The sequence below is a fragment of the Thalassophryne amazonica genome, chromosome 17 (genome assembly GCF_902500255.1).
Source record: "Thalassophryne amazonica chromosome 17, fThaAma1.1, whole genome shotgun sequence".
Classification (NCBI taxonomy): domain Eukaryota; kingdom Metazoa; phylum Chordata; class Actinopteri; order Batrachoidiformes; family Batrachoididae; genus Thalassophryne; species Thalassophryne amazonica.
The window spans coordinates 11,397,669-11,421,964 of NC_047119.1; the positions used below are offsets into that span (position 1 = coordinate 11,397,669).

Sequence of the window (24,296 nt, forward strand, 5' to 3'; positions counted from 1 at the left end):
CTGGGTTTGTTTGCTCAGACACACCCTGCACTGTTCACACACACACAGACACACACATACATACATGCAACCATGTGCAAAGAGCATAGACACAAAGAGGGGATCTTCATGTGAGCGAAGAGGTAGGATAGTGTAGAGTAGTCAGGTTCAGATAGATGTTTTTGTTTCTTTTCTCCCATTCTGGACAGCGAGTGTCCCTTTTATTTTGTCGCGCATGACTCTGAACCGAGCTTATTCTAATCCTTTCAGGCCATAAAAGCGAAAATGGAGGAGCTTAGACCGTTGATACCAGTGTTGGAGGAGTACAAAGCCGATGCCAAATTGGTATTGCAGTTTAAGGAGGAGGTCCAGAATCTGACGTCAGTTCTAAACGAACTTCAGGAGGAGATGGGGGCCTATGACTACGAGGAGCTCCACAACAGAGTGTCAAATCTTGAGGAGCGACTCCGCGGGTGCATGCAAAAATTAGGTAGGCAAAGAAAGATGTTGACACACACCTTTTCAACATGTGCATGCACGAACACACCATCGACACACTGTATATAGTCCATGAGCCAAGCAGGTTTTTGGCACCACTTAAGGTGACAAAACAACACTTAGAATCCATCCTCAGTGTACCATGACCTACACAAAAATGTATGATAACCATCCCAGGGTGGTGGTTATAGCCAGGTAGGGGTCAATAAAGAATTACACAGAGGTCAAAATATAAAAATGCTCCATTCATGTTAAAAACTATACCGCATTATTTGTCTGATAATAACAATTCTGAAAAGGCATACTTTGGACTATCTGTGACTGAATGTTCTGGAGTTATGGGGTAAAAGCAGCAAAAATGGTGACAAAGGTCAGTTTCAGTTTGTACAGGGGTCAAAAATTAAAGTTGCTCCAATTTCAGTAAAAAAAAAACAAACAAAATTATTGTTTGTTAATAGGGTTCTAAAAAGGAATAGTTTGCACCATCTATCATGCTTAGTTATGTTACAGGGTAACATATGTCACATGTTGTACTATCAAATGTACATCGACCTTGTTTGACCTTTACTTTGGAGACCAAACATTCAAAACATTTGAATCTATTTCAATTATTAATCCTTTATTCCATCCAATAATTTGCATAATTTTTGTCTGAAATTGGAGCAATTTTAACTTTTGACCCCGTACAAACTGAAACTGACCTTTGTCACCATTTTTGCTATTTTAACCCATAACTCCAGAACATTCAATCATAAATAGTCCAAACTATACCTTTTTGGAATCTTTGTGATCAGACACATAGTGTGGTATAGTTTTCTAACATGACTGGGGCATTTTTACATTTTGACCCCTGTGTAATTCTTCATTCATCCCCTGGCTACAACTACCATACTGGGATGGTTATCATACATGTTTGTAGGCCATGGTACATTGAAGCTGTATTCTAAGTGTTGTTTCGTCACCTTGCGTGATACCGAGTAGGTCAAAATTGATGACTGGCTCATAGACTAATAATAGTGTGTTGTGACCTCCCAGGAGATCTTTTGACATATTCACACCATGCTCCAAAGCTACATCACACAAATGTGTAATACACAAATTTTTGTAAATTGTTGACATTGAAAAATTCCTCCTCAGATGAAAGAAGAAACACTGAACGGGTTTAATATTGCATTTGGATACTTCTAAAAGCTGTTATAATTGAACATGTATCAAAGTATGGTAGGCTGACCTCAGCGTGGGATAAATGGTATTAAAATAGCTGAGTGCATATCATGCGGTCACAAAATGATTCACAAATGCCCATCCCTTATCCCATCCTGAAATATATGGCAAATTATTGGCTGCTACGGCTATATGCAAATGTTACGGTACCCCAAGACAAGCTACATAGTACTGTATTTTTAAAAAATAACATCAAATATATCACAAATTATACAAAGCTTCATTTCATTTGTCTGTATGGGAATTTGTATCTGACTCAATTATGTTTCATTTACTGGCGTGACCGTTTCAAAATAGTCAATGCATTTTGTGAAGTATTGGTTTATTTACAATTTCAAGCATTTCAAAACAATGAAAAACTGTATGTGTACATTTTGAAACAACATTTTTGTGAAACAAGTGTATCACTTGTTTCAACCATTTTTTTAGTATTTCAAACATTTCATAACAGTCAAACATTTTCAGAAATATATGCTTCTTTTACTGCAGTACCTGTTTCAGAAATGTGAAGCATTTTGTGAAGAAATTGGTTTGCAAAGGATTTTGAATCAACGATTCATTATGTGAAACAGCTGTTTCACATTTTGAAACATTGCATCATTTTCTGAAACACTGCTGTCCTTTAGTGTTTCAAACATTTTGAAATAGTGGAACATTTTCTGAATTACATTTTTTGACATTTAATATATTATAGCTGCACACATAAAAATAAAGAGTAAAATATTACTCAGCTAAAATAATGTCAAATGAATTCAAGGGTTATTTGCATGGAACTCAGATCGGGTCTGTGCAGACGATGGTACTGAGCATCACTCCAAAAGGAACAGAGCTGAATCAATACAGGTCCTGATTGGCAACCACCCAAGCAGACAGCCTGTCCATCCCCACCTCTTTAAAGCAACTATCTATCTTCTGCAGTCAGGTGTCTCCTTGACTTTTTCCAATTGGCGGGATTCTCAACACTGAGCCACATGGCACTGGTTCGTGTGCAGAGAAGTGAACCACATGGCAGTAATGTCATAACTTGCTGATGCCTCAGTGCAAACAGGATCCATCATCTGAATCTCTCTAAGTAATTGCTCATTTGACACAAACTCATTTCAGTGGTACCCAAAGCTATCCTGTCACCTTATGTCAATAGTACCCCTTAGGTACCTCAACACATGTAATTATTCACCTACATACAGTCCAGGAATCATTGTCAACTCTCTTTTGCTTAAAGTTAGGGTATCCTGGGATAAGCACTGGCCCAATGAACTGTTAGACCAGTATAGGACTGACTACGTCCTCTATGCACACATGTTGTTTCATTGCCTGTTGCAAGTGTTTCAAACATTTTAATCTTTAATTCATTCTAATGAACCTGAAATTGATTCATTTCGTGTCTGAATGAGAATCAAATTTATTTCCCAAGTAAATTAATACACACAAGGAATTTCTTGGTGTTGCTCTACTTTACATTGACAGACAACATGTCGCGACAATATGTCTGTTTTGAGGATTACGTGAAGTAGTTGTTTCACTTTCTGTTTTGAGCATTTCAAAACAGTAAATCAGATTAGATTAGATATAACTTTATTCATCCCTTGGGAATACTCCTTCAGGGAAACTGAGGTTACAGCAGCATTGTATAGCAGCACACAGGGTAAGAAGCACACAGAGTATGAAAAGTGACGCAATCATTTCATTTGCGATTTTGAGCATTTTGAAACAATAAGTCATAGAAGGAATTGTATCTTTTGCTGTTTTGAGCATTTTGAAATGGTTAATCACCAAAACAATTGTTTTGTTTCCTGTTTTCTGGGTGTGTGTGTGTGTGTGTGATACGGAAATTGAGACGGACAAAATCAGGAAGGTTTAAAGTAAAAATCGCTCCCGAGCTTTTCCTGTGCTCCAAGTTGTTGCAGCAGATAGAGCAGGAGAGTAACTTCTTGCAGTCCGTTTGCAGCATTCTGAATGTTGTAGTTTGCTTCTGTCTCAATGTCCTCACACCTCTGTTGCTGCTCACAGTGCTAATAGATGCACACACCCACATGACAGTGACTAAGACACATTACAAAAGCGGAGACACTTGCAGGTCGCACATCACGGGTTTATTGTGTCCAAATTCTTCTCAGAGCAGGATGACACGGAGAAACTGCGAAAGACTTTCAGCGACAGAGTGTGCTGTTCCTGTTTGGGAAGCGTTGAGCGGTTACTGTGTCCAAATTAAATCAAAACGATGCACAAAGCATGAATCGAATCCCGGCTACAGATCAGAAGAGATAAAGTCCAGGTCACCTAGTGAGGGCCGGTTGAGAGTCGCTGTAGCTACTTTCCAACATAATGTGACCACAGAGGCGGTCAGACATTGTGCACCCAAACACACTCCTGTTACTGAGACCAAACCCACAAAGGTCACTACACAAAATTACATTGGCTGAGTAAAGCAACAAAGCATAAGAGGCACCTCAAGAGCGCTAGACCTGCACCTTACATTGTTGTAACCAAGTAATGGAGATTATTTCTTTATAATTCAGTGGTATCCTAAGATATGGTGTTGAGTGGTTTCAACATTTGTTGAATTCTGACAAAAAAAAAAAAATATCTACTACTACTATCTCTATATACAAACAATGAACATTTATGAGTTCAATGGTACAAATATTTCATGAGGTGAAAGATGGTACCTTCCATCTTTCAGGGAATTAAATATTTATTCCATTGAAAGAATGAAAAAACATTCATTATTTGTTTTATATAACAGATAAAATGTAATTTCCTATTTTTTTTATTTTTAATAAATTTGCATAAATCTCAAATGTTTTACACATTGTCATTATGGGGTATTGTGTGTAGAATTTTGAGGAAAAAAAAATTAAAAACTTTTTTGAATAAGGCTGTAACATAAAAAAATGGAAAAAGTGAAGTGCTGTGAATATTTTCTGGATGCAGGGTATTTATTATGGCAACTGAGCGGAAGAGCAGCGGAAAAAAACAAACAAAAAAAACTTAAAAAACTAACAGATTTCTGAAACCAAAATCAAGGTGGTTGTATGTGATCACAGTTGAGACATGACAACTATAAAAATCTTAACACAAGAACCAACATGAAACCTTCCAAATAATAGAATAACTGGACAATTATTTTTTTCTTTACATTCCCAAACTCCTTTGCACTGCTGTGACATCACTGCACTGCTGTCTTTATTAAGATAAAATTTCTATGTATAAAATCTGACCCGCAAAAAAAAAGGAGACTCATTTTTAATATAAATTTGATTCATGCCAGTGTAGCAGGTAGGTCCTTGTCAAAATGATGGTGATAATCCAATCATGCCCACCACTAATATATTTACATTTCACTAGCCAGGGATCACTCATGAATTATTAAACGTGTGGTTTAGATCTACACTGGCTTATGTATATTTAACATTGGCACAGTCGCTGTGGAGTAATTTCAGCTCACGATCACATCTAACAGTGGTGTTTTTCAAATCAAATCAAATCAATTTTATTTATATAGCGCCAAATCACAACAAACAGTTGCCCCAAGGCGCTTTATATTGTAAGGCAAAAGCCATACAATAATTACGGAAAAACCCAAAAATGTATTGTATTGTATCATACATTTTTAAAAATGTATGATCAAGCACATGCATATTTGACATTATTACATGGAATTAATGTCTGATTTATGACTGACTTGCACCATTATTATACATGTAACGCTGCCATTCACAATTTAATGCTCTCCAAAAATCATCTTCTACAAACGCATCAGCATCACATAACACTTCTTCCCAGGCTTCTCGCTGTGACTGAGGCTGAGAATCCAGAGACATGAAAGATCACTTCCAAGATGACTGAATGTCTCTACAAGTTTGATACTTTCACAGCATGTACTGATGTTCAAGTCCAGGAAGTCACTGAAAGCCTGGATGTTCTCATGATCCATGATAGCTGCAAATCCCTCACTCAGCTTCTCAGGTGCTGCAATTGGAGTATCTATTGATTCCATAGCTATTGATTCTTTGGAAGAGCCAATTTAAACATCACCTGGGTCCAGATTTTGACCTTGGTCTGTGACCTTGCTTTTTAACCTACTATTCTCAAATCCTATTAGCGCAGCAGATAACAGAATATTTACAGAGGAATGCTTCAAATCTGGAAAGAAGCACCAAATTTGGCACAAATACTCTTAGACATTACTCTTTTGAAAAAAAACTGAGTAGCCACTTGAATTTTCAGTAGGCAGCCAGGTAGGGTTCAATTGAAGAATTACACAGGGGTCAAAATTTAAAAATGTTTCAATCATATTGAAAGCTATACCACATTATTTGTCTGATCACAACGATACCAAAAGGTATAGTTCGGACTATCTATGACTGAATGTTATGGAGTTATGGGGTAAAAACAGCAAGAATGGTAACAAAGGTCAGCATTAGTTTGTACAGGGTCAGATGTTAAAGTTGCTCTAAATATTGTAAAATGTGATGCAAATTATGGTTGAGTTAATAGGGTTTTAAAAGGAATAGTTTGCACTATGTGGCATGCTTAGTTATCATGTTACAGGGTAACATATGTCACATGTCATAGAATCCAATGGACGTCGACATTGCTCTACCTTTACCTTGCAGACAAAGCATTCAACACAGTCAAAACTATTTCATTTATAATCCTATTAGTTCAACCAATAATTTGCACCACTTTTTACCAAGATTGGAGCAACTTTAACTTCTAACCCCTGTACAAACTGAAATTGACCTTTGTCATCATTCTTGTTGTTTTTACCCCATAACTCCATAACATTCAGTCATAGATAGTCCAAACTATACCTTTTTGGTATCGTTGTGATCAGACAAATAACGTGGTATAGCTTTCAATATGATTGGAGCATTTTTAAATTTTGACCCCTGTGTAATTCTTCAATTGACCCCTACCTGGCCGCCTACTGAAAACTGAAGTGGCTACTCAGTTTTTTCAAAAGAGTAATGTCTAAGGCAGGGGTAGGCAACCTGTTCCAAAAGAGCCATGAGGGTGCAGGTTTTCTTTGCAGCCACTGACCTCCACCAGGTGATTTTACTGATTAATATCACTTTGAGCAGATGGAATCAGTTAATCAGTGAAATCACCTGGTGGAGTCAGTGGCTGCAAAGAAAACCTGCACCCTCATGGCTCTTTCTGGAACAGGTTGCCTACCCCTGGTCTAAGGAGTATTTATGCCAACTTTGGTGCTTCTTTCCAGAAATGAACAATTGTAACAGTTATCTGCTCCACTATATCACTTTGTCCTTGTTTGACCCTCAGTCATTCCACTGATTTGAGTCCAGATTCGATGTAAATTCTTGGAGTTATCTTGTTCAGACATGGACCCAATGCCCATGTACCGCTATGTGCAGGTGTGAAAAGACAAATACTGCATTCTGTGGGGTGGGGGAGAAAATGTTCAGTATTAAATAATAGCTTGAGCAGCAGGAGGAGTAATAGAAGGCGGAAAGGGGAATGAGGAAGTGATCGAGTAAAGGAGAATAGGAAAAAGTGAGGGAAAGTAACCGCAGCCCCTGCAACCCTGTCCTTCATGCTGCTTTGTGCCAGAGAGACTAACAGCCCGGCGGCTGTAGGGACACAATAGCCATCGATCAAGGGGACATGCCAGCTTGCTGGGCAGTAATCAAATAAATAAATCACCCTGTGTCAGGCCCCGGCAATGTGCAAGCACAGAACGCTTCAGGCAAATCCGACTCCATCACACCGATATACTGATGAATGGACCAGGAAGGTCAGCGCGCCACGCGTCCCCGCAGTACTGTATTCTCCTGCCATTGTTCTTACCTCCACCCTCCTCTGCAGAGAGGTGTTATATTATCCACAATGCTCATTTACTATGTAGTTCTCGTGGTGCGAAATCACTCATTTCCACTCTGCTTCGCCTTTAAAATATGGTTCCTTTAAAATGCCTACTTTAAAAATGTCTAATTTAATGTGGTTTTCCTGTAATTTATAACATTTTTATTGTAAATTATCAAAATTTTGCAGTGATTCTGACAACCACATTTGCTTGTGTTTTTTTTTTTTAACGTGATGTTTGTAATTTGATCATTCATAATTTCTAAAGGGGTCATATTATGCAAATTTAGTTTTACGTATGTTTACAGTTAATTATAGTTGGGATTTAATGTGTAACATCTCACCAAAGGCCCACAGTTCTCAGACACTGCCTGAAGGAATTATCTTTCTGTCAACATAATGTCAACCTGAAACAGCTTGTTTTGTGCTTGTGTGACATATGTAATGGAACTCCATATATGGAATCCGGCTTGCTCTGTGAGAATCTGTGGTCCATATGACACACCCTACACACTCTCTTTGAAAGTGGGCGTAGCCAGAAGCAGCTCCTTTCCAATTACAGCAACACACCCAGGAGAAGATAGTTTCATGTGTCTACAGGTGTTCAGAGTTGGCTGTTTTAATTTCTGTTCTTCGTTACCACTGGGAAGAAGTGCCACATGCCACAAGATGCCTGGAGAGGAGACACTTTTCATATTGTTAGCCTAGCACCACTTGGGTGGCACAGTGGTTCAGTGGTTTGCCCTATTGTCTCATAGCAAGAAGGTCCTGGATTGCTTCCTACCTGATTCTTTCTGTGTGGAGTTTGCATGTTCTCTTCATATATATCTACCCGGGGTTTCCTCTGGACACTCTGTGGTTACCTCCCACTGTCAAAAACACTGTCATTTAGGGTGTCGCTCTTTCTGTCCTCCTGACCAAGGCACCATCTTGACATCTGACGTTGGTCCCTGGGGACGAGACTGTGGCTGCCCACTACTACTTGTGGTTGGGTTAAATGCCGAGGACAAATTTTGTTGTGTTTAGAATAAAGAATCTTCTTCTTTGAACATACACACACACAAAAAAAATGGCTCTTTGGATGAACTCAACTCAGTTAGTTGCAAGATTTCCATCTAATAAATATATGTAGCCCCAACTCAAATAAAACACATCCATGCAATATAATGTAATTCAATTGAGTTGGGACTACATATGAAGAGTTCAGATGCAAAACCCAGTATCTCCAAAACCATAAATTTTTAGTTGAGGCCAGCGTGTACTTGGCTGCCAGGGGGACCATCAGTGTGCAAAATGTGAAAGAATTTGAACAAACTGTTTTCATTTTATTGATGAAAGTCTGTGCATTTCCGCATATGGTTTCTTTTAAATCTCCATTTTCAGCTGCATTTTTCTCCATTTAAAAAAAAAAAAAAGTACTTACTGGGTTTTACATCTGAACTCTTCATATATTTATTAGATTGAATCCAATCCAGTGAGTCAGTTTTTGAGTGTATCACTCAAACAAATGACTCACTGGATGAACTCAATTCAATTATGTGCAGGATTTCCATCTAATAAATATATGTAGCCCCAACTCAAAGAAAACACATCCATGCAAGATAATGTAATTCAATTGAGTTGGGACTACATATATTTATTTAGATGGAATCCAATCCAATGAGTCAGTTTTTTGAGTGTATCACACAAACAAATGACTCATTGGATGAACTCAATTCAGTTAGGAGGAGGATTTTCATATAATAAATACTGTATATGTAGTCTCAACTAAATTAAATTAAATTATTTTGCATGGATGTGCTTTATTTGAGTTGGGGCTACATATTTATTATTCATATTCATATTATATCATATTATTATTCATATAGTACATATTTTCTATTTATATTTATTAGATGGAAATCCTGCACATAACGGAATTGAGTTCATTCAATGCATCAGTTTTTGATTGTACCAAAGCAGGTTATTCCCCCTGGTGCATTATGTCTGCTGCATAACTCCTGTCTGCTGAAACCTGTCAACATTCCTTGACATTTAATACAAACATTGAGCACCTCCAACATCTGATATTTTGATTGGTTGATAACCATAATTCTCTTCAAAGCGTTCCCACCAGGGCCAATGCAGACATGCTGCAGAAATGAGGGGAAAAACATATTTTTGAAACCTGAATAATTATCTTTTCCCCATTGATTTATCACCTCAGTCTTATATGGTATTCAGGCCAGGAGTGCACTGGCATCAATTCCTTCAAACGCACCTAGTACCAACAACAGCAGCTATGCTTATATGAAGGATTCCAATCTGAATGGAATTGAATAAGAAAAGGAATAAATGTGATGTGTGAATCCACAGGTAGCTTTTCACGTGTAGCTTCAAACAGTCAGATTGTCAATTTTTTGCATGCGTACAAAGCAGTTCCAGTTGGCCACAGCAATTTTGTTTCAATGATGGCTCGATTTTTCCTGCTCAAACTGCAGCAGGAAAGTTGATTTTTTTTGTCTTTATAAGGAGTGAATCAGAACTATAGGTCATTATTTGCTTAATTCTGCCTATAACCATACTCCAAAGCAGTGAAGGGAGGTTCATGCACATTTCTAAATTTTTTAAAATCTCTCTCTTAAATCTATGTGTCACTTCTCTTGTCTCTTCATGGTCATATCTTGGTGGTCTTTTTGCATCCTTAATCCTCACATTACTTCACTAAACTATATGATGATGATGATGATGATGATGACAATGAACTGCAGCCTGATTGGTGTTTCCACAGCTAATATTTTCCAGTAAAGGATTGCAAAAGGATTGAAACCACCCTTGTTGATCTCATTGGATTTATGATCACATTGACCCATTTCATTCTGATCGAAAGTTTATACAAGATATTTCCTTTTAGCTTTTCATTTATCATTCTGACTAAAAATAATTATTAGGGTCCATGTTAAACACAGCTATTAAGTCTTCACCTAGTTTACTGGTCAAAGTTCAAATCTTACCAGCATACAGTAAGACAAGAAGCATCAGGACCCTCAAGGCTTAGACCTTCATTATTGTCATTGCCTCTTAAAAGGGACCTCATGACTCCATAAATTCTTGCCAGACATCGCTCAGTTTCAAACACTGAATATCCAGAGACATAAATGTTACTGTTGAGATAAGTGAATGTCTCAACAAGTCATTACTTTCATCACACACAGATACTGTCTGAGATCCATGTATCTGTTGAGCTACCTGGCTTGTCAAAGAGCTCATTTCTGACCATTATGTACAACAGGTTTAACACATATTTGTAATGTATAAAACAAACTAAAGTGTAAAGTGTTTGCACATGTATGCAAACTGTGGGGCATGCGATGAACCATTTGCTTTATGGTGCATCCGGAAAGTATCACAGTGCTGCCACTTTTTCCACATTTTTAATGTTACAACCATATTCCGAAATGGATTGTTTTCCTCAAGATTATCCACACAATACCTCATAATGACAATGTCATTTTTCAGATTTTTGCAAATTTAATAAAAATAGAAAACTAAGAAATCACATGCACATAAGTATTCACAGCCTTTGCCATGAAGCTCAAATTGAGCTCAGGTGCATCCTGTTTCCTTCCTTGAGATGTTTAATTGGGGTAAATTCAGTTGATGGACATGATTTGGAACAGCACACACCATCCCCACAGTTGACAGTCAGAGCACAAACCAAGCATGAAGTCAAAGGAATTGTCTTTAGACCTCAGAGACCGGACTGTCTCAAGGCACAAATCTGGGGAAGGGTACAAAAACAACACTGCTGCTTTGAAGGTCCCAGTGAGCACAGTGGCCTCCATCATCTATAAATGGAAGAAGTTCAGATCCACCAGGACTCTTTCTAGAGCTGACCGCCCGTCTAACTGAGCAATCAGGAGAGAAGGGCTTTAAACAGGGAGGTGACCAAGAACCCAATGGTCACACTGTCAGAGCTTCAGCATTCCTCTGTGGAGAGAGGAGAACCTTCCAGAAGGACAACCATCTCTGCAGAAATCCACCAATCAGGACCTGTATGGTAGAGTGGCCCGACGGAAGCCACTCCTTAGTAAAAGGCACATGGCCAGCCCACCTGGAGTTTGACCAAAAGGCACCTGAAGGACTCTCGGACCTTGAGAAACAAAATTCTCTGGTCTGATGAGACAAAGATTCAACTCTTTGGTGTGAATGCCAGGCATCATGTTGGAGCAAAACAGGCACATCCCTGCAGTGAAGCATGGCGGGGTGGCAGCATCATGCTGTGGGGATGTTTTTCAGCAGCAGGAACTGGGAGACTTAGTCAGGATTGAGGGAAAGATGAATGCAGCAATGTACAGAGACATCCTGGATGAAAACCTGCTCCAGAGCGCTCTTGACCTCAGACTGGGGCAACGGTTCATATTTCAGCAGGACAATGACCCTAAACACACAGCAAAGATATCAAAGGAGTGGCTTCAGAACAACTCTGTGAATGTCCTTGAGTGGCCCAGCCAGAGCCCAGACCTGAATCTGATTGAACATCTCTGAAGAGATCTGAAAATGTCTGTGCACCGACGCTCCCCATCCACCTGATGGAGCTTGAGAGGTGCTGCAAAGAGGAATGGACAAAACTGCTCAAAGATAGGTGCACCAAGCTTGTAGCACCATATTTAAGAAGACTTCAGGCTGTAACTGTTGCCAAAGGTGCATCAACAAAGTATTGAGCAAAGGGTGTGAATACTTATGTACATGCAATTACTTAGTTTTTTATATTTAAAACAATCTTCATTCCTACTCTCACCTATGGTCATGAGTGTTGGGTCATGACAGAAATAACTAAATCACGGGTACAAGCAGCCGAAATGGGCTTCCTCAGGAGGGTGGCTGGTGTCTCCCTTAGAGATAGGGTGAGAAGTTCGGTCATCCGTGGGGAGCTCGGAGTAGAGTTGCTGCTTCGCGTTGAAAGGAGCCAGCTGAGGTGGTTCGGGCATCTCGCAAGGATGCCTCCTGGGTGCCTCCCAAGGGAGGTGTTCCAGGCACGTCCATCTGGGAGGAGACCCCAGGGAAGATGCAGGACTAGGTGGAGAGATTATATCTCCACACTGGCCTGGGAACATCTCGGGATCTCTCAGTCAGAGGTGGTCAATGTGGCACAGGAAAGGGAAGTCTGGGGTTCCCTGCTGGAGCTGTTGCCCCCGCGACCCAAACCCGGAAAAGTGGTTGAAGATGAGATGTCATTTGCAAAAAAAAAAAAAAAAAAGTTTTTCATGTTGTCATTATGGGGTGTTGTTAGTACAATTTTGAGGGGAAAAAATGAATTTACGCCATTTTGGAATAAGGCTGTAACATAACAAAATGTGGAAAAAGTAAAGCGCTGCGAATAACTTCCGGATGCGCTGTACACATATAATGATGCCACGTGCCAGTTAGTCATAAGTCGTACCTATGATATGATAGTAAACCATAACGTTTGCAGAATGTCTATTGTTAAATATTAAGAATTGTTAAATATATAAACTGATGATATATAATAAGATGTTGCATTAAACCAAACATTTTATATAACCACAGCTATTGAAATGTAAACATATTAGTGGTGGACAAAACTGGATTATCACCAAAATTTGGACAATTAAGGTCCTCCCTGCTATACTGGTTATGAAAAAAAATACAAATCGTTTCCTTCTTGCAATTTTATATTCAAATTAGGCTTTCACTACTCAAATTTCATCAACAGAAATTTCATCTTTATAGGAAGACAGCAGCACAAAGGATTCAGGAACAAATGTAATGCTAAATAATTATCTAGTTATTCTGTTAGTTGGAAAGTTTCTTGATGGTTCTGGTAGTGAGCTTGTTAAAGCTTCTTAAAGCTTGTTTAGGTTTTGGCCAGAAGGGTTTTTGAGGTCAAAATTAAGAAGAAACATGCAGCACCATGAGTGAATGGTTGTTACGAATTTTTGGGTTAAGAAGTTTTGTTGGCTCACCACTGCCACCTAGTGTTCCCAGGTGCTGCATTAATTTATTTATTTATTTATTTATTTATTTTTGTCATGCCACTACTGTGATCAGACACAATCATTTCAATTTCTGTTTCGGAAACATTTCTTTTTCCTGATCTTCCTCTCGGTTGCCATGATAAGTTCAGGTTTGAGGCTTTATGTGTATGCTTGAAAATTCATGAGGCATTTTATATATGTGTAATATGCTCCATTTAATTGAATAGACAATAAAAATAGAAATCAGACTTAATGTTTAATGGAGTAGACAAGTTTGGACATTCCCAATTTATCTCCTGTTGACAAACCAGTGAGGGGAACAAACACCCGATGTTACATGTGTATCCACAGGGTGCCTAAAAATTTTGCACACAGCTGCATTCCTGATCATCATTGTATAAATGGAAATATCTGAGGGTAAATGCTGATGATGGTTTAGTTCTATCAGCTCCCATTAGGTTTTCCATTTGCTCTGACCTCCGCTTCAGTCCGGACAAATTCAGGCCAAAAGGAGATTAGATCCCAAGTCCATCTCCAGTATGTAGATCCATCTGCAGCCCTGCATTCCTCCCAGCACCATGATGGTCGATTTATCCAAAGATAAAGGCGTGATTAGGGAAAATAATTAAATAAATCAGTAGCCAACGCATTGCTTACTGCAGTCAGTAATCCCGCTGAGGCTTACGTAAGAGGCTCAGCCCACACTAGAAATAGTAGATTTTTCTCACGTGATCATATGTTTGTTTCTCAGCTGACTCTGAGGTGTGATGTGTTCACAGGCACAGCATATGTACTGCAAACACTTGCAAACCTACAAGTTTCATTTTGTGAGTGATTGAAGCAACGAGAGTATGGAGTGAGAGCAATGACTGAGGAAAGAAATATTTCTTTGGTTCCTTTCAATACAATGTGAAATCACATTTGACAATACTAAGGAGGAGGAGAGATAATTGGGTTTGTAAATAACAAGTGGAAAAATGGAAAGTGAGTGTTTAATGGATCTGACGCATGCAGAGAGAGAGAGAGAGAGAGAGAGAGATACCAATGCAAATGTTATTCCAAGCAGGAAGATTCGACAGTCCAAAATGAGGCACAACAGCAAGAACAAAATGTTGTAGTTCCTTGACTGGCCACTTGAGGCTGGCTGCAGAAAGGAGCAGGATCCCATAGAAGCTCATGTTAAATGTCCAAACAAGAGCAATCAGAGATTTCTGACGTCCCCCAATCCAGAGCCGGATCACCTTCAAAATTCAGTGGAGTCTTCCATGCCCTAATATCTATCTATGGTGCAAATGTGGTGAGAATCTGTGAAGTAGTTTTGTCATAATCCTTCAACTCTTAATTTAAGTGAAATTCTGATCCAGACTCCAGATCCAGATCACCTCCAAAATTCAGTGGAGTCTTCAATTCCCTAATATCGATGAGTGGTGCAAATTTTGTTGTGTGGGCCGCTGAAGAGGAGGTACTGCTGGCCCACCACCACTAGAGGGCGCCCTGCCTGGAGTGCGGGCTCCAGGCACCGGAGGGCGCTGCCGCCTTACAGGAGCAGCCAGGATGACAGCTGTCACCCATCACCGGAGACAGCTGATCCCAATCACTACGGAGGTATATCAGCAGGACGGCATCTCCACCTCATTTGCCGAGATATCATTTCTACCAGAGAGGTAACGTATCAAAGCAAATAGAGTGCATCTTTTGGATTGAACTAGTTTTTTGGATTACTGTTCCAACGAGAGGTGGAGGTACCTTTCCTGCTGTTCAGAGTCCTGGGTGCATACGCGCCCCCATCTAACTGTTCTTTGCTCCTCGCCAGCAGTACCAGGTCCGACACGCGGAGGCAGTGGCCACCTGGGAGTTCGGGACTTGGCGGCTCCAGTATTCCCGGGGTCCTGTGGCGGAGGAAGCCGTGTGGTTCCGGTCTTACCTTGGAGAGGCGTCTCCTATCTTCGAGCCTGCCCACACGACACTTTTGTGAATTGACTGTTGTCCATTGCTGTGATTGGTTGTATTCGTTGTGCACATTCACAACAGTAAAGCGTTGTTATTTTGACTTACTCCATTGTCCGTTCATTTGCGCCCCCTGTTGTGGGTCCGTGTTCCTACACTTTCCCAACAAATTTGGTGAGAATCCATTATGCAGTTTTGAAGTAATCCACTGTTTTAAATGTGCTCTATAAATAAAGTTAGAGTTGAGTTAAGAGAAATCTTGAGCCAGAATCTGGATCCAGATCACCTCCAAAATTCAGTGGAGTCTTCCATGCCCTAATATCTATGCATGGTGCAAATTTGGTGAGAATCTGTAAAGTAGTTTTGTCATAATCCTTCAAAGCCTATATAAAGTGGAACTGGATGTAGAATCCAGATCCGGTTCCAGATCACCTCCAAAATTTAATGAAGTCTTCCTTGCCCTAATATGTATCTGTGGGATTACATTTAAACTAAGTCAGTGCAGTGGTTTAAATGTAATCCTGCTCACAGTCAGACAGACAAATAAAGAAAGTAAGAAAGAAAGAAAAAACACAGATGATTTTATTCCATCTTTGACAGATGTAATAAACATATATATATATATATATATATATATATATATATATATTTTTTTTTTTTTTTTTTTACTTTTCCAGTCTGTATAGCTCTCCATGACAACTGTACGGGGCTGATTTTTTTCTGTCATTACTTTGACATTTTAAGCCATAAAAGTATGTGCAGTTAGGGGCGTGGTCACTTTGACTGGCAGTTTATCTGGTACTGCTCCTGACCTGAGCATACATCCATTTAACATTCAGCATATAGTAGCAGAAAGTGCAGCAAAGAAAACGCCCAGAAAAAGAAGTCAGCTGTTGGTCGCATAACATGAATAGCACGACATAACGTTCCCCTTCTGAACCATGATGCCATTATAAAGAAATTGTGAACCAAACCCAGAGTTCAACCAGGTATATTTATCCAGTATACTGGCTACCACAATCAAACATGTTGAGTTTGATTTTACTTTGCTGGCAAAGTTAGAATTCACTTAATCCATTGGTCTCTGGTGGATTTGGGGCTGCAGTGGATGGATGATGTCACATTTCCACTGGCGAGACAAAGAGCTACATTCAGCAGAAGGACTTTCTTGGTTTCAAGACATGCATGCACATTGGGGGGAGCCAGATTTGAGTGGGATTTGTCGAAGCAAATGTGGCTAGAATTCGGCTTGCTCAGGGATCATAACGTCATGCTTCGTCACTGTGTTCGTGTGCTGACAGCATCTTTTCCACTGTGCATTCTAAACAACAAGGACAGCAAACAACCTTCTTTGTCTGTGGCACCTTCTCACCAAGAGAATCCAGGTGTGCCCTGATGTCCAGATAACAGTGTACACAGCCGCACTATCTTTTTCTTCAGTTAAGTCTGACCTTGGCTAAATGGCTGTCCTTTCTCCTCTCATGTTGAATTCACACCTTGCACTGGGGCTTTGGCCAGTCAGAAGCCCAGTCTGAAGCAAGGGACAGCCGCAGGACAGTATTGTAGCAGTAACAAGCAATTACTGGACAAAATGGTAAACAAATATGCAACCACTGGGACACATCCGTCTGATGTCCCCTCAAAGTTTAGAGCATGCACAAAACTTTCTGATTGACATGTCGCACATCAGCTTACAATGAACTCATATAATAAATGAGAGAAGCACTTGTATAGAACAAAAAGAGACTCTAATTGAAATTTTTGAAAACGCTAGTCACACATTTTCTCAATCCATCATAGTGTGACAGACACTTTACTGGTGGAAGGTTTGTGGTCATACTCACTCACTGACTCACAGAGTTACTCCATTATGCTGATTTGTGTACCTCTTTTGTGTGTGTTTGGTTTTCCTGAAAATTCTATCAATCACAGTTCCCAGCTTTTTTTCCTCTGTAAAAAGGGACTTAATTGGGACATTTTTATGTATGCACATGCAGTGGTGGTGGGAAATCCTGTATCTCATTTGTCTCCATGTTCGTCATAAAAAGTACATTAGTCTAGACCAGCTCTGAGGCAACCGGGACAACTGAACCGAGTGTTAGTTTTGTCAAATTCACATTAACACCTCAGTCAACGCTAATTAACACTACAACTAGCTGCAGAATGCTCAGCGGCTCTCCCTTTTCCTATTCCTCCCCACTTGCTTTTTGTCACACTTCCACACACACTGAGGAAAGCGAGCATGTGCGAACTGAATATTAAACAGCTTCTTACACATCCCACCGAAGAGAAACAGAGAAAAAGCTAAAATCTGCACATAAGCTCTCTAATTCATCAGTCAAGCTGGATCAGAGGAAAAAGCAAATGAAAGTGCATCTGTTGTAAAATATTTGAATTTAATTAATCCTTCAAATACTCAAATAGGTGTTGCTCTGGTTGTTGCCGTCTTGCTTGTTTCCTTGCAGCGTGTGGCAAACTGACAGGCATCAGTGATCCTATCACCATAAAGACATCCGGGTCCAGATTTGGCTCCTGGATGACCGATCCTCTGGCTCCAGAAGGAGATACAAGGGTATGTAACACACATTTTGTACAACTTCACATGCCATAGCTGGAAATACGCATGTGTGACTATATACATGGTCTGTTCATAAATTAACAGTCCTTTTTATTTTTTTTAAAAACTATATGGATTTCATTCATATATTTTTACGTCAGACATGCTTGAACCCTCGTGCGCATGCGTGAGGTTTTCCACACCTGTCGGTGACGTCATTCGCCTGTGAGCACGCCTTGTGGAAGGAGCGGTCCCGCCCCCTTGTCGGATTTTCATTGTCTGGAATTGGCGGAATGAAAAGGACTTTTTTTCCATCAGAATTTTTTCAGAAGCTGTTAGAGACTGGCACCTAGAAACCATTCGAAAAATTTATCTGGCTTGCAGTGAAAATTTTACGGGCTTCACAGAGAATAAGGACTTTAACTACAGCTTTAAGGGCCCCTTTAAGGACGGTCGGTGCGCCGCACTGCGAGCTGCGACGATGCAGCACAAACCGCTGGATCATTTCTAAACGGATGGCTCTGTGGATACGAGACCATCGTGTGCTCTTTCTCTGGTTATCACAAGAGCTGGACATCAGCCATTTTCTGGCAGATTTCACTTTTAACAAGAGATTTTGTCATGGAAAGCCGCGCGGAGGCTTCGCGCGTCACGACCGATTCGCTGATGAAGCGAGACAAAGGAACACCTCCGTTTCGGAGTGTTAGAGGACAAGTTGGGACATGTCTATCTCGGCTTTCAGTGCTTACCAGTCGAGTGAGTATAAAAGAACTTGTGGAGAGCTGGACATGTCCCAACTTGTCCTCTGCGCCGTCAGCTTCGTGCCGATGAATTTCGCTGCAACTCTTTTCATGGCAAAATCTTTATCAGTATTGTATCACATGAAAAAATTGGTATTTTGCTTTCTCCAGCAGTAATTGATTATTGAGGGAGATGCTATTACAGGTTTAATTATTTGAAAGAGAATATGACCTTTTGACCTCTTAAAATATGTAAAGGTTTGATCTTGTCCAAGATCTGTGTCCCAAGAATGTTCCCTGTGAATTTGAAGAACCTGGCAGTTATAGGACTGGACCTATGCTGAGCACGGACAGATGGATGGACGGACAGGCGCAAAGCCTTTGCAATACCCAATAGCTATATTTTGGCCTTGGGTAATGGAAGATTTGTTGGTTCCACCCTGTAATGTAAAATTAAAACGTTTCTATTCCAGGCCAAAAAGTATTGCATGCTTTTTATGCTGACAATACTAAATATAATGCAATACTAAAATACCCTCGGCCGTATGAGCATACAAATAGGAAACAGACTGTGACCTTTTGATCACTTAAAATAGGTCAAGGTTAGCCATCCTTGAACTTATTCAAGGTCTGTGTCCCAAGAATGTTCCCTGTGAATTTGAAGACCCTGACAGTAACAGGACTGGAGTTATGCTGAGCAGAAAGACAGACTGACGGACGAATGCAACGAAAAGCCTTCGCAATACCCGATGGCCATATGTTGGCCTTGGGTAATAATAATTAGAATAATAATTAATAGAAAGATTACACTAACAATGTAGACACTACTGAAAATATTACCACCTAGGTTGAGAAAAATTTGTAGTTAATAACTAAATATAATGCAATGCTAAAATACCCTTGGCTGTATGAGCATAAAAATAAGAAGCAGAATGTGACGTTTTGACCTCTTAAAATAGATCAAGGCTGGCCATCATCAAACTTGTTCAAGGTCTATGTCCAAATAATGTTCTCTGTGAATTTGAAGACCCTGGCAGTAACAGAACTGGAGTTATGCTGAGCACAGACAGACGGACGGCTGGGCGGGTGCAAAGTCTTCAAAATACTCGATGGCCATATTTTGGTCTTGGGTAAAAATTAAAGAATACAAACTTAGATATGTTAATTATTGGACAAAATGAGTGTCACACACCGACCAAACACTTTGACGCTCAACTTTTAAGCTAGCCTTGATATTGAAGACATAAAAAGTCCACACCATGTGTTGATTTGTATTTGTGCAGTGGAAATAATCCCAAAAACACATAAAAATGAAAACACTACAGATACATCCACAATGTATGATTTACACGGGTAGCAGGGACAAGGACGTCGAGGGAGAGCTTATTTATTTGGCAGCTAAACATTAGCATGCTCTCTGCACACCTGCTTTATGGTGCACATAAATAAGGGACAGAACTCTCAGTTTGCATGGGAGCAAAACAAATCTTGACCCAGAATCATAAAGCTTTGTGAGTACGCAGCAGACTTCCTGAAATGTAATTGTAATGCCGCAGCCTGTGGAATATTTACACTAGAAAAATTCTCAGCAGTAAAAGAGGCGGGGGAGGGGAGTGCTGACTAAGACGGTAGTTAGCATACTGTAGAGCTAACTTTCTTAGTCCAGACTAATACATTTTGAAGACAACACATGGAAGCATGAGCTGCAAAAGGCCGGAGAAGAACAGCGAGAGTAATTGATGTGAGCAGACAGGCCTGTTCCGTTTCTTTTCATCTTGCTATTTTCCTTGTCTTGGAATTTCTTTCATGGGCCCTTGGGGGATCCGCTTCCTTGATGTAAACCATTTTTTTTTTTCAGTAAAATGCAACTCATGGAAACAGGTAGTAGGAGGGCTTCAGGTGTCTCTATCCCACTGAGACGGAGGAAGTGTTTGCGCTTCCAGCGGCAGTGGAATGAGAGCCCGCTGCCTGCTGCCACAGGGGCCGGTGGGAATCGAGGTGGAAGCAGCTGAGAATGTGCTTTTATGTGGAATGATGGGCATTATCCTCGCGGGGCTGAGCTCACGCCACACCGCAGGTGTCAGGCCCACTGTTTGTATTCAAAAGCTGCTCCTCCATGAGGAGCTCTCAGGCACCAAATTAATTGGGATGTCTTTTGAAGGCAGGATTTGATTTATTCTGCATGTGATCTGCATGTGAGATCTGCCACACTTTCTTTAAGGCGCCCTGATGGATGCTGATGATAGGATGTTTCAGTGCTTGATTAGATTAACTATCTCATAAAGGTGTTCAGTTATTGAAGAAGAAACAAAAGAGCAAAAACAAGAACGAAATAGTTGTCCCGAATATATTGTCCAGAATGTTAGAACTGTCTTTAGCGGAAGTTCCAGTCTTACTGTTGGAAGAAGGCAGGAGTGTAGCCTACCCTTGGTGTTAGACAGCGACTGATTGCTGGCAGTGGGGTGGAGGAGGTAGCGCTTCAGGCTAGCAACTGCAAGCAGCAGAGAGGTGAGTTAGAACTGACATTGGTCAGGATTTGATGACAAAAAGGGAGACTGGTTGCTTCCTATTAGAGATTAATGTTGTGTTTCCACATAATGACGGCAAATCACGAATGCCGCGAAGTATACATTCTTGGCTGCTGATCACAAATGTGATGATTCGGGGCAGAGGCGTCACGTGTCCTCAGGAACTGCCGCAACCTGTTACCACTCCTTACTATTAATGGCGCGTGTTTCTGGAGAATTATCAGAAACCATTAAACACGGTCAAGTATAATGTTTTGCATTGTTGCGCGCTATTGCGTGTAACAGCACATCGTTAAGTTCTGTCATATTGTGAATGAGGCGAATTGTCTCCACACACACAAATCCATATTCATTCAACCACCAGTTGCTAGACAATTCAGATCACTCCAGTTTGCTCCTCAAAATCTAGATTAATCCCCAGCAGAGGAATGTTGTGATTGCATGCTTAGTTGGTGTCTGTGCCATGGAGTGGTGCAGAGAGGAGGAGACAGAGAGAGCCAGATGTGTGGCTCCATGCGGCTCTTGTCTCGCTCGTTTTCCCAAACGTCAGGCACACGCAGCAGGTGGAACACCTGCAGGAGCGCACTGATGAGCATTGGAACGAGGCTTTTAGCCGACTTGACGTCACTGTCCTTCTTCAGCATACTGCAGTAATGAAACTGAATGCAGTGCAGCAGGGTTTAACTGTGCACATCAGAGAAGAACGCTGTCAGGCTCTATTAAGGATCACCACTAATCAACACGCTCAGTTGCGACCTCCACGACATGAGGCGAAATGAGGGTGGTGCATGACATTCGATGAAGATTTTTTTGACAGCCAAAAACATGCTCCATGAATATCACGCACCAACACGCACCATTAAGAAACCTATTGAGATGTGTTAAGTCACGGTAAGAATGTCAGGAATGTTCCAAGAATGATGCAAATATGACATTCGTAACACATCTTGCCTATGTGAAAACGCACTATTAGCTTTGAAATGCAAGTCTTCATGGCAGAACCTGCGCTATGCTAGGACTTGAAGACAGTACAGGCAATGGGAATCTGACATTTGATCTCAGTGACCTTGACCTTCAGCCAAATGATTGACCTTTGGCTGACCTTGACAGGCCAATTCTGAAATCCACTTCCAAGTGTGTGCCAGGTTTGGTAATCTTTGGGAGAACCTTCAGGATGCACCTGTACATATATGCCAGGTTTCGTGGACATCTGAGTGAAAATGTCAAAATTAACCCTTTAAGGGCAGTTCCAGGGTTATATGCCTAGTGTGGTGGAAATGGAACAAAGAACCAGGAAGGAGAACAGGAACAAACAGACAGAGAGAAACACTGCTCAGATTATGATGAAGTGACTAATCATTGTTTATTTTCATTTCTTGATGCATAGGTGTGGTACATGGATGGTTACCACAACAACCGTTTTGTGCGGGAGTACAAGTCAGTGCACGACTTCATGACTTCGGACAATTTTACATCCCATCGGCTACCCCATCCTTGGTCTGGGACGGGTCAGGTGGTCTACAATGGCTCCATCTACTTCAACAAATTCCAAAGCCATGTCATCATCAAGTTCGACTTCCGTACCTCCTCCATCAGCAAGTCTCGGCAGCTTGACTATGCCGGGTTCAATAACGCGTATCACTATGCCTGGGGAGGTCATTCCGACATTGACCTGATGGTGGATGAAGGTGGCCTGTGGGCAGTATATGCCACCAACCAGAACGCTGGCAACATCGTCATCAGCAAGTTGAACCCCAACACACTGCAGATTATCAAGAGCTGGACCACCAACCACCCCAAAAGGAGCGCTGGAGAGTCCTTTATGATCTGTGGCACACTCTACGTCACCAATGGCTACTCAGGAGGTACCAAGGTCTACTACGCCTATTCCACCAACTCCTCTACCTATGAGTACATCGACATTGCCTTCCAGAATAAGTACTCACATATCTCCATGCTGGACTACAACCCACGTGACCGCGCCCTTTATGCCTGGAACAATGGGCACCAGGTCTTGTACAACGTTACGCTGTTTCATGTCATCCGCTCGGAAGAGCTGTAACTATGGACAATGGATTGTATACACACATACATGTCTGTGTAGGAATAAATATGTCTGCAAAACAGAAAAAGACAATGAAAAGACCATTCTACTTACAATATATAATAATGTTTATCAAGAGACAGTGAATGCACAGTGGATTGAATGTGAATATATATGTGACACTGAAAATATTAACAGGGAAGGGTTTCATTCAAAAATGCAATATTATGGTCAGAAAAAAATGCTTTATTAGTTATTATTTTAAGATTTAAAGGGAGAATTGTTTTCTAAATAAAGACCTTAAAGGGGTCATATTTGCAAAATTGTTTTTTAACAAATATTTAGTAGCATCGTTATTGTGGTGTTCTTTAAAGCAGTCTTATACCTTGTTGAGTTTAGCGAGTGTGAGTCCCATCAAAGTCGGCATGCTGCTCAGATTCTGGGAAAAGTCGGTTAAACTTTTTTTTAACATCTTTGAAATTTCTGGAGCGCCGTTGAATCCCTAGCCACCTCTGGGTTGGACTTGTTGCACACTCACCACACGTCGGTGTCTACATTTTATGTTCAGCATAGAAAGAATCACTCTGAGACATCAAGAATTCAGGACAGAGTGTATGCCGTGTTTTTTCTGTGCTGTTACAAGCTGAGTGCAGGAGGAACCAAGGTGGCCGAGAGTCAAGCCTGGCGCCAGAAAAAAAATATTAAGGGGGCGATGAGTTTATCGCAGGGGGCGGGGTCGCCCCCCCCCCACACAAAAAAAGTGCGCACCGGAGGGTACCTGCCTCTGAGCGTGCGTAATGAATTGGGTGCGCTCCTAGAAAGCTCGTGTATTTAGGCTACACCGTTGTAAGAGACTGACTAACAGTAAAGAGTGATGACAGTATTTTTTTATTATTATTTGAACGTATAGACCCTCGGTCAAGTGATCTCCTGCATACCACAAAACCAAACCAACAACTGATCTGAGAAACG

The 24,296-nt window shown here is 40.7% G+C and overlaps 1 protein-coding gene across 1 annotated transcript; it reads left to right on the forward strand.

Annotated features, from left to right (window-relative positions):
* Positions 1–224: 224 nt before the first annotated feature.
* LOC117529536 (noelin-like) lies at positions 225–23,387 on the forward strand. Its single transcript, XM_034192347.1, has 3 exons — positions 225–469; positions 17,921–18,027; positions 22,668–23,387. The coding sequence occupies exons 1-3, from the start codon at positions 265–267 to the stop codon at positions 23,340–23,342; spliced, it is 987 nt and encodes a 328-aa protein (XP_034048238.1). The 5' UTR covers positions 225–264; the 3' UTR covers positions 23,343–23,387.
* The last annotated feature ends 909 nt before the right edge of the window (positions 23,388–24,296 follow it).

Bases quoted from the DNA above. Each gene is read 5' to 3' on its own strand.
- LOC117529536 (XM_034192347.1), top strand. From the start codon at position 265: ATGGAGGAGCTTAGACCGTTGATACCAGTGTTGGAGGAGTACAAAGCC. The intron at 470-17,920 runs GTAGGCAAAGAA...GTTTCCTTGCAG, and splicing joins CGGGTGCATGCAAAAATTAG to CGTGTGGCAAACTGACAGGC. The intron at 18,028-22,667 runs GTATGTAACACA...CTTGATGCATAG, and splicing joins CTCCAGAAGGAGATACAAGG to GTGTGGTACATGGATGGTTA.